Source organism: Falco naumanni, chromosome 7 (genome assembly GCF_017639655.2).
Source record: "Falco naumanni isolate bFalNau1 chromosome 7, bFalNau1.pat, whole genome shotgun sequence".
NCBI classification, from domain to species: domain Eukaryota; kingdom Metazoa; phylum Chordata; class Aves; order Falconiformes; family Falconidae; genus Falco; species Falco naumanni.
This window is the reverse complement of record NC_054060.1, coordinates 41,099,983-41,111,045: the sequence shown is the minus strand read 5'-3', so window position 1 is coordinate 41,111,045 and position 11,063 is coordinate 41,099,983. Positions and strand designations below refer to the sequence as shown.

General features: G+C 40.6%; 1 protein-coding gene across 1 annotated transcript in view; it reads right to left on the bottom strand.

Annotated features, from left to right (window-relative positions):
• Positions 1 to 1,742: 1,742 nt before the first annotated feature.
• LOC121091108 (serpin A3-5-like) overlaps positions 1,743 to 11,063 on the bottom strand; it is a 28,667-nt gene continuing 19,346 nt past the window's right edge. The window contains exons 5-8 of the mRNA XM_040600334.1: positions 5,851 to 6,508; positions 4,314 to 4,584; positions 3,530 to 3,677; positions 1,743 to 2,702 (exon numbers count right to left, since the gene is read on the bottom strand). Coding sequence (XP_040456268.1) covers positions 2,508 to 2,702; positions 3,530 to 3,677; positions 4,314 to 4,584; positions 5,851 to 6,508 — 1,272 coding nt within the window. The 3' untranslated portion in view covers positions 1,743 to 2,507. The remainder of the gene's footprint in view (positions 2,703 to 3,529; positions 3,678 to 4,313; positions 4,585 to 5,850; positions 6,509 to 11,063) is intronic.

Sequence of the window (11,063 nt, the reverse complement as noted above, 5' to 3'; positions counted from 1 at the left end):
TCCTTCCTTTCCTTCTCTACCATTTATACAACTAGATAGCATGAAGAGGAATGTTCCCTGTCACACATTAAGACAGACAAAAGCAACAAGACCAAATGATGCAAGGCAGACTAATGCAATTAGATTTTCTTGGAATTAGAACAAAATACCCCCTCTCTCCACAAAAACTTTGCAGAATTATCCAGTTCCTAAAGAACATAATCAGGACTATGCTGAGAGTAGCATCAGCAAGATACGTTCAGTCTCCAGGCTCTATGAATTTCCATACTGTGAACGATAGGCATTTCTGTGTCTTTCACAATTGTTTCCTGTCCTCCCCACATCCTCCTCTTCCAGAGAGATTTGGGACGATCCCTCTTCCCACTCCAGGTCCCTGCCAGAGCTCAGGACAACCTGCTGGTCTAAAGCGTGAAGTTCCTCAACTGAAGGGCAACTGTAGTGATGCCCCACATCTTGGTAGATACCTCCCAAACCCGTGCAGCATTCAAAGGCATCCTGTTTGATACTTTTGCCAGAAGCAGTCACTCCCCACACTCCAGTGTGAAAACTCCCAGTGCAGCTCTCCTCCTGTAGTTTCTTGCCTCCACTCTCAAAAGCAAAGGTCCAGGAGGTAGATGGGACAGGGAGTTGCTTCATGTGCTATTTCCTAAAGCCTCTGCTCTGTCTTAGCAACGGTGAGATTTTTACTAACATTTCCCTTTAGCAACAGGCTGAGAACCTGTTTTTCTGCACCCCACTCTGATAAAAATCTCACCATGCTGCCTTCTAATCAGTACCAGTACACAAATTTATCAGGGTGGGATCTCACTGGAGCTGCTCCCAGCTCTTGTCAAGTTTGTACAGCCACCACAGAGCAGGCTGCCTCACACCACAGCAAGTTATCATTGATCTCAACTCCGTAAAACCCGCTGCTTTGCACAGAGGCGTGGTATTTCCCGGTCCACTGAGTGATGGTATCTTGCCCCAGCAGAAGCAATAGCTCAGGGCTTCTACTGAGCTCTTGCTACTTGGAGCAAAGGGACTCATCCAAGGCAGCAGTCTCCAAGTCCCCCTGAGTCAGAAGCATAGCCCTTTGTACGCTAAACCCATGGTGCAAGCACTGATTAGTCTCAATAAACCACCTTTGTGCAGGGTGGACCAAGTTTGGTAAAACAGGTCAGATGGCCAGAGAGGTGTCAAGGGTGGGGAGCTTGTTTGTTGATTTGGGGCTTGCATCACCTTTGCAGCGCTCACAGTGCGTTGCCAGGACCACTGCAGAAATGAGCATTATTTCAGGACCATCATCTTCCCAAACAGAGGGACTAAACTCCTCTTGCAAAAGGTTTATCCAGGGTCAATACACAATGGCCCGAGTCAAAGCAGTGCAGTGAGAAAGCAGCCTTCAAAGCAGGAGTCAGCCTCTCCTGGAGGCAGCAGCTGTGCAATAAAGGGTTTGCTATAGAGTTCAGCGAGGCTGAGCCCTGAGCCCCAGTGCTCCACTGCAGTGAGAGTGGGTGATCTGCAGGCACACAACAGCAAGGTAGTGTTTATGTATTTCTTGAAAACAGGCTTTACCTAAGCAGGAACATAAGGAGAGAATATAAAGAATAGCCATCTCTATATGAGAAAAGTTGGACTCATTTAACAGCCTTTAGAACATATATTACAGACATCCTGCTATGTTAGTAAGTGACTGAAAGCTTTTGTTGATTTTAAGATATTTATAGAATGATATCAAGAGGCTGGAGTCAGTCCTTAAGTGATGGATTTAAATGATAATGTTTATTTTATTCATTGGCTATAGCAATAACTCATGGATGAAATTGTCATAGGACAATTCTTTGACAGTTTATGCCTAATATCACTGTCTCAATGTTTTTTGCTGACCTTGTGGACTGCAAAAAGGGACTTACAGTCAGTGCTACAGCAGAATAAGTCTATTGCCTCAGGGATTTTCTCTCTTTTGTCAATGTTTTTTTAGATGTCCTAGGCAAAGAGTTGGAACATGTGAGAAAGAACAGGTTGGTTGAGGGCAAACCACAGTGGCCTAGGCAGCAAAGAGCTGTGTAAGGAAGAAAGGACACTGCAGGGACCAGCTCAGGTGAATACTGATCATTGTCAGGTCCTGGAGAAGAGGTAATAGAATTGCAAGGGACTTGTTACCTGTTGGGATAAAGCTTTTGGTGAATAACCCCCAATGGAAAGCAGTCTGAACAAAACCACTTAGCAGAGAGAATTCACTTATAAAAATAACAGCAGACTTTAGAAAAAACTGTCTTCCAAGGAAAATTTGGGAAATGTACTAATAACTCAAATTACTGATCTGGGGAAAATATTACATTTAAAAACTGTCAGTTGTTCAGGTTTTGCTACCATTTTTTGCTTATTAATTTGATATTGAAATTCCTCATTTACTTCTGAATATCCCTCAATCATAGACTAGTTAGTAGCACTAACTAGCCCACAACTGCAAACACGGTACCCATCATAACTCATACAGAATACCAATATGCCAAATAATTCAGCAATTACTTCTCAGTAGGATTGACAATTTTCCCGATGAAAAGTGTGGTGCTGGTTTCTTTGTCAGAAATCAAGATAATGAAGGGCCTGTTGAATTTGATGGTAACAGGAGGATGGAAAACTTTGTTAAGGATTACGGCTGTGCTTCCTGCAGCCTCAGTTCCTGCCTCATCAACTTCCACCAGGGCCTTGTGAATTGCCTGCAGAGAAAAGGAACAAATGCTGTGGTTTATATATGGGACAACAAGCAGGAGGTGAAGATAAACTCTCTGCTTAGGGAATATTTAGGAAAAGAAAAGAGTGATAAAATCCAGTGGACTGAACTTTCTTGTATGGTAAATCTCCAATAGCCTGCAACAGGAGTGTTTTCCATGTCAGGACTGAATGGGGAGGACCAAAAATAAAAATAGACACACTGTAAATGCAGCCTCACCAGTGCTGAGTAGAGTAGGATAATGTCCATGCACTACCTGATTTATTTCCTTAAGTGGTTTGGACCTCTGTTAGCAACACTTCCTCTGTTCTTTCAAGGCTAATGGAAGACCGCTGTTTACATGCTAATACAGTGGCAGTATTTGGCATGTTTGCCTCATGAAATTGTACCTTAAACTGACATGGTGAAATTCTACCACTGCAAACTGGAAGTTTCCTGGAAATTTTGAAGATTATTAAAAGATTAGGTACTAATCAACACAAGTATCATAATATACTCCTCATTTATAATCTACCTGATGCAATCTCATGTAAACCATCATATGCCAGTGTCAAGAAATCATTTAAAATCTTGTCCAGCTTTTCCACGCACTCAATATCCAGCCTTTTATTAAGCAATATTAAAATAATACAAAAGTGAGACAGCAGACCTTCTCTGTAGAAAAGCACAATTACTAAGCAAGCCGATACCTGTCCTTGTGAGTTTCACTCATAACTTCAGTAGGACAAGGAGGGAAAGAAAGCCTTTAAAAACCCTGGATATATTTGATCAAAGCAACCAGCCACCACCCCCTCACCAGCTCTGCTCACTTACCTGTGAAACCTGAAGATTACAGCTGCCACTAATTCCAGACAGATCAGCATCACTAGAGAATACGTCAGTAATGCCCATTTCCTTGAACAGGTTTTTAACATCGTAAGACCCACTAACAGAAAACTTTGGTAACTGCAGAACTAATCTCCTGTTAAACAAAGCAAATGGAAGAGCAGTGAAGCATTGCAGCCTTGTTTCAGCCAGGAGGCTGAAAGTATGCAATTCAGTGACACCAGAAAGCATTCTTTTGATTGCAAATTTGTTTGATGGTGGCATTCATATTCCCTGAGCAATTTTGGCGGCCAAAGAGATGTGTCATCTTCTTGTGCCTACATTCTCTCTTTGGTTTTGGAAAAAGAAACTGATTTCTTCATTGCCACTCTTTCATCCCACTGCCTCATACGCAGCTAGCAGAGTTTTGTGATTGGAGGGCTACAAAGAGTAAGCAGACCAATTGTAGAAAGGCTGGAAGAAGGGAAAAGGAGGATAAACTCTAAGACACAGTGAAATTAATTATGTTAGCACTATGAAATAAGAGGTATGGTAGCCAAAAGGTAGCCAAGCAAGTCTTGAGGCATTTGTTACAATGCTGTGTCCCCTTCTGTCAGGTCAGAGAGCCTGCCATTGCTTATCACTTATGCCTTGCTCTGATTCATCTTGGGAATAACTTAAAGCCCTGCTTTATGAAACCAGGGCATTATATTCAGGAGGCAGCAATGTGAAATTAATGGTTTCTTTTAAAAATAGTAAATAGTAATATAGTAATCCATCTACCTAGAGTTACCTGGTCACAAGTTTGCTATCCCATTTACACACAGTTTCCTTGGAGAGAGCATCTTCCACTTGCTTCATCTTTCCATTATCAGGCAGAATGAGCAACGCTCGTGCAGTGCCCTGGTAGGGCAGCTCTACCACCTCGCAAGTGAGATCCTGGTCGTAGTAACTGTCATAGTTACCTTCTTGCTGCATCATGTTGACTCTAACTGATGCATTTGTGTTCGGAAAAAAATCATCCTCATATGTACGCAAAGGATCAAAAGACTTTTGCCAGGCAGCTAATGGGGCAAAAGAGAAGATGTTGCACTCAAGCATGTGAAGATCATAAAAATCACTGATATAAATGAGACCAATTTAAATGTAGGATGCTGGAGGGCTGTTTATGGGAGAAGAGGATCACTAAATGACTTCAGTCTCCTGCATAACACACAATAAAACATTTTAGCTGTGTGGTAAGTTCAGCATAGTTAGTGTAAGTCATCTTGCTGAAAAACAGCCAGCCAAAGGTTGGTGAGGACCAAATGAGAGACTCCTGCTTTTATTGTAGCCATATGTTCCCATCACTCGTGCCTTTTATGTCATTTAAATTCAACCACTTAAACATTCAGCTACAGGATCTTTTATGCCTTTCCTGTTAGGCCGCACCCAATGCAAGATGGCTGCACTCAGCTTGGTGAGAAATCTTCAGGAGAATAAAAGATCATAGAATCATAGAATCATTTAGGTTGGAAAAGACCTTTTATAATCATTGGGTCCAACTGTTAACCTAACACTGCCAAGTCCACCACTAAACCATGTCCCTAAATGCCACGTCTACACCTCTTTTAAATACCTCCAGGGATGGTGACTCAACCACTTCACTGGGCAGCCTGCTCCAGTGCTTGACGACCCTTTTGATGAAGAAATTTTTCCTAATATCCAATCTAAATCTCCCCTGGTGCAACTTAAGGCTGTTTCCTCTTGGCCTATCGTTTGTTACTCTGGAGAATAGACCAACACCCACCTTGCTACAACCTCCTTTCAGGTAGTTGTAGAGAGCGATCAGGTAGTTGTTGTAAAGAGTGACCCTAACGTTCAAGCACGGCTGCAGAAGCGCAAAGCCCTCAAAATGCTTTGTCCCAAGTTTTCATGCAGCGTACCTAAGTAGATCTACCATAATACTGGGGACCCTGGAAGTGCAAGGATGTTAGTCCGTTAAGTTTGGCCTGCACATACAGTCAGCATAGGGATCTTGGAAACACCTTTAGTCATTATGCCCTCAGACCAGCGAGACTGCACACAGTGGGTCCCTGTCTATGAGGCAGTCCACCAGAGTGGGACTTCTCTGTCCACAGCTTTCAGGCAAACTGTGCCAAAATCAAGCAATCACTATTTCTCAGCAATCAGATACTCTGCTTTTGGCCAGATCTAATCTTTACTTTGACAGTCCTCCACAGTTTAGCTCTCTCCTAAACAGTCACTCTGCTAATAAATAAACAAGAGTCATCTACAATTTTCAGTTTGCATCCAAATAATCTACTGGAATATGACATTAAATATCTTACCCTTAAAATAAATGTAGTTAACAAGAACCAGTGCAGTACTTGGATCAAGATGACCAATTAATTCAGGAATTTTCCCCTTGGTTTTCTCCTTTACATATGTATTGATTTGCTTCTTAGCTTCTTGTGGTTTATGGAAATTGCTAGAAAAAAAATCTGCATCATAAAATTGTTTGGTATTTTGTAAAAATGTCTCCTGTGGTTCATGCCCAATAGCTGTAAAAAGGGCATTCCCTATATTTAATGTGATGTTAGCATCAGTACAATTCAGCACTGCTAAAACTTTATGGAAACTTTCATGTATAGCATGGATGCGAGTCTCAGTCAGATTGTCAAAGCCCAGTCCTTCAAAAATCTGAGAAAGGGTGGTTGACTTAGCACCAAGAGCCAGTATGGCAAAGGCAGTGGAGATGCTCATGGGAGAAAAGAAAACATTTTTATCAGCTTCTTTTGATATAACCTGCTTGTAAAATCTAAATACAAAATCTGCGTAGTTAGTGCCTTGCTTGTCACAGTAATGCGCTAATAAACTTTCTCTTCCAGTGCGCAGATTAGTATTTTTTACTTCATGGCAAATGTCTTCATGGTGGCAATGGGTTACAGCACAAAGAACAGCAAGGAGTAAACACAGGCACAGGAGATACTTCATCTTCTTTTCAAATTATTCTGTCACAAAATAAACAGTCATTAGATGAGCAGATGGTAATGATGAGCTTGGTAGTAAGAAATAATGAATAGTTTGTTAGCATAAATAGTACACAGTGCAACTGTAATGATCTAATGTACATAGCATATTTAAAGTGCCCATGGACAAAAACCATCATTAATAAATTCAACCAAATTGTAAATTAAATTGTCAGACATAATAAAACCATGATATTCCATTGTAACTGCTCTGAAAAGGCAATTCAATTCTTCATTAGCAATGCAAGTGTAGAGCTAAAGTCCATAATAATCTCTATTAACAATTATCTTCCCTGGATCATTGTTTCCTATAAGCTACATCTAAACAAATTAATTACCCTGAGCTAAAACAGAGTGTGAGTTTCAAAGACATCAAATACTCTACTACCTGCCCAAATGCAGTTTGCTAAATGTGAGGAAATTTGAGGCAACTCAATTCTCGTTGGAAATGGGATAAATTCCCTCGCTTTCATCAGGGCAGCAGCACATGGACAGACAGCTATCCAGTGCTTGTTAAATTCACTGCCCTGTTTACTTCATGGTTATACTCTTACGGCCAGTCTTTGACCACAGCTGACAAATGATGGATAAAAGTCATCTACATAAACTTCAAGGCAAAATTCAAGGCAAAAGCCTGGAGCATCCTGTGCCATGGCAGCAGGGCACTCAACAGTGGGCATGAAGACACATGGGAAGAAGCGGGTTTGCACCCGCATGTTTGGTGCATGTTTGGAATGAAGGGACCCTCCTTTTGGGGGGCTGCAACAAGTGTTTATAACTTGTTAAATGGTGGTTTGTCCCTCACCGTCCCCACACATGGCATGGGTGGCTCCCTCTAGAGACACAGGAAGGACCTGAGTCCAAAAGGAAAAGAAGAGCACAGATCCCATTTGGAAATCAAAGAACACTCAGATTAATCCCCTTGGAGACAAGAAGTTTCTTTGTTATGCTTGTTCTCCTGATGCTGACATGATATACTTCACATGAGCCTCCCACCCTCCACAGGAGCAGGAACAAGTCTCTCGTTTGCTGAATTCAATTCCCTGCTATTCTGGGCAGACATCTCATATAAACCTTCTTCAGAAATATAACAAGTATCTATGAAAGTAATCTTTGGGCCCTTGCAGCTTCTACCTGGAAACATTTCTAGAACTTTTCTACTGCTATGGCTCCTCTTATTCTGGGTTCCAGCCAACACAGCCTGTTTGTATCCTTCTGTTCCAGGAATGCATTCTCCCATATCCTGCCACAGTGAAGTTCTCTTGGTCCCATATTCATTCCCAGATGTGAAAGATGACTGTATTTACTATCTAAACAAGATTTAGACAAAGTTTCTGAGGGCAGCCCAAGTTCCAGGATTCCTGGTGACAAATTGGTTTTGTTTTTTATTGCTGTTTTTGTCTTGTTTTTATAGCAAATGTATGCACTAGCTGTGTGTTCTCATAATTGCTAGGATCTGAGTATGCTGACTATATCTGAGAGCTGACAGGGACCACTGCAGCGAACTACAGTAAAAAGTGATAATGCTACATTTTAATTTCATTAAACCAAAACATGGAATATGGTCCTAGATGGGAATATGATTCAACTATTTGCATCTTTTTCAAACAGAACTTTTCCTCTTCCTCTCAGCTGAAAAAGAAAAAAAGCCTTATGTGCTGCAAATGAAGTAATCATGTAGTACAGAAGGTGTTTCAAAAATACTGGGTGTTTAACTTTTCATAAACTCTTTTCTCTAGTTATTTGAGATCTTGCACACTTAAGTGAAAAGGAGGATAATTTTTGTCTGTCCATGACCGCTTCCTGTGTTCAAACAGAGCTTAGCCCAAATTTCAAAGAATTTCTGAAGCAAAGTATGTTTTTTCTGCAGCAAGCTTGTATTAGGCATGGTTCTGTTTTTAACTTCTACTATAACAGATCAATTAAAAAAAAACTTCTCTTGGTATCACAGCTCTCTACAGAAATACTAAAGAAATACTTCTACCAGAAGCTGGAAAACTGAGTATTGTCATCAAGATTTCCCCACCTACTTTCCCCTTTAGAGATGTCAATCACATTCATTTCAGCATTCTGAAATTACAAGATTTCAGTCACAAATATTTTTATGTTACTATTACAAAGCTGAAGAAACTGGAAAGGCTTTATTAAATCTGGTATGTATTTTTTATATGCAAATTGGAAATCCAGAAAATAATTCTCTGCTAAACCTCACATTAGTTTGTCTATGGGAATAAAAGAGGTAATTAAATTTAAATTGTGGCCTTCCACCCACCCCCTACACTCACCCCAGTCCTAATTAGAGAGCCTGGCCTCAGCAGTTCAATGGTTGTTTTATCCATTAAGTCACCAGAAGAGTTTATAAACTGGACCTGGTTGTTCAGTCACTAGTGGGATTATGCTAATTTTGAGTCACTGTGAAGGCTGTTTCCAACCTAAAAGGTGATTTAATCAGTATTCTGCTTTAGCAACTACTTAATAAGTCCCCATGACTTCAAAGGTTGTTTTATTCTAATTTCAGGCTAAGCATATTCCCCTAGAACAGCAGGTCCCACTGGTCCATTGCATGTTTGCTTGATTAATATTTCATTGCAACATCTGCACACAACCAAGTCACAAACAAACAAATGATATTAACATAACATGAAAATTCCACTGACCTCAGAAAGCATCATTTGTAAGTCTCCAAGAAAAATGCATGTGCACTACTTACAAAATCAGAAGCCCTGCTGCATTCAGCTGACCATGCTGTTCACACTGCTACTTATACTGCTACATCATCTACTCAATTTCACGGTTAAACATTAAACAGACATGATAAAAATTAGAGATAATAAAAAAAAAGCAGGAAACAGAGCAAATATTGATGAAATAGCATTTCCAAGGATCATCTCCACAATTCAGCAAATGGAGCTGACAGTCTTCAGCCCTTTGAATAGTAGTTGTGACTTTCTGTCTGCCTGTTGCCTCAGACCATGTGGAGGAGATTAGCGCAAACATTGTGTAATTGGGACCCTACTGGAAACCGGGATGTTGTGCCTGGAACCACTGGAAACAGATGCTCACTCTTGGTGCCAGCAGTCAGACTTCCTGTGCTATGCTGAAGCGTACACAGAGCTGAGCGCCACACATCCCAGCAGCTCAGCATTCTTCCAAAGTCTGCCCAGAGCCAAACCTTTCTCCTGATCTTCAGCCTGAATATGGACTCTGAACTAATTGCCTGTAACTTCTCAATCTGACTGTAGCTGGACGCCTTTGAGAGGACATGCGATAGACGTTTCCCTGGTGGGTTTCCTACTCTGACTGGTGCGGTCCCTTCACATGTCTCAGTTCTGTGTTACTGTTACTGTGTTACAGTTCTCATGTGAGTTACTGCCTCAGGCAGGTGGTGGGAATACAAGTAGCAAGCTGTTTTCTTTTGCTGAGTACTGCATGCATGCACCCACTTTTACTCCTTGTTCCTCTTTTACAAATTTAAATTGTTGGAATTAAAAAAAAGCACTGCTTCTTTCTATTATTTTTTTCCAATAGGAATAAAATATGGTGGATCAAGCTGACTGAATTTTTCTAGTTCGTAACAAAGACCACAACTGAGCAGTGACATGAAGCACGTTTCCTTTCCCCATTTGTGACTTTTTCCCTTGTACTCATTTACTCACGTATGTAGTTTTCTCGTTACAAACATAGATAAGCACAGAGACAGAACAAGACAGATAAACCTTGTCTTGACACTTGCCTTCTTTGTTTTCTTCTTTGTTTCCTTTTCCCCTTTCCTTTTCCCCTTTCCTTTTTACCTGTTCCTTCTAATTCTGCCTATAAAAGGTCAAAACACAGAGATCATTTTATTCATCAAAGCCTAGGTGAATGACAGGTCATGGTGGTCAAGGACGAATTGTATTACAAAATGGTTATAAGCTTCTTGTTTTCTTTTTCACTTGTGAGGCCTTGTAATTACTGTTTTGTTTTTAATGTTAAGCTACACTTTAACAAGGCATTTCCATAGCATTTCATTAGAGCAGCAGCAATAAGGTGCTACATCAGCTTTAAACTGAAATAATGAACTGATGCACGCGTGCTCGGTGTACCACGCACTGCCACAAGCCATGTACGGTTCCACCTCTCTACTGACCACTATCTCAGCTCTAAAACTATGTCATGAAATGACATTAACCAGATTCATACTGATCATTCATCTATTGAACTAGATTTTACTTCTCTACTATTTATTTTCAGTAGGAATAAAAGTCCGGAACACTGAAATAACCAAACAGATGTGGTTTATTGCTTCTGATAATTAAAACCACAACAAAGTCTACATTACCCAGGTCTATTTTACTGATGTGTACTTCATCTAGGTCATTATCTATACCACACCCCAACTCACATTTTTACTTCTTTTGAAGAAATAGACCCATATAATATTTTGTGCCTTTACCAACATCTTGCAAACACTTCCTACCGGTTTGGTTTGTTTTGAACAAACTATTCTGAAACAGGTTTAAAGAGTTCTTAATTAACCAGTGACTGATATATTT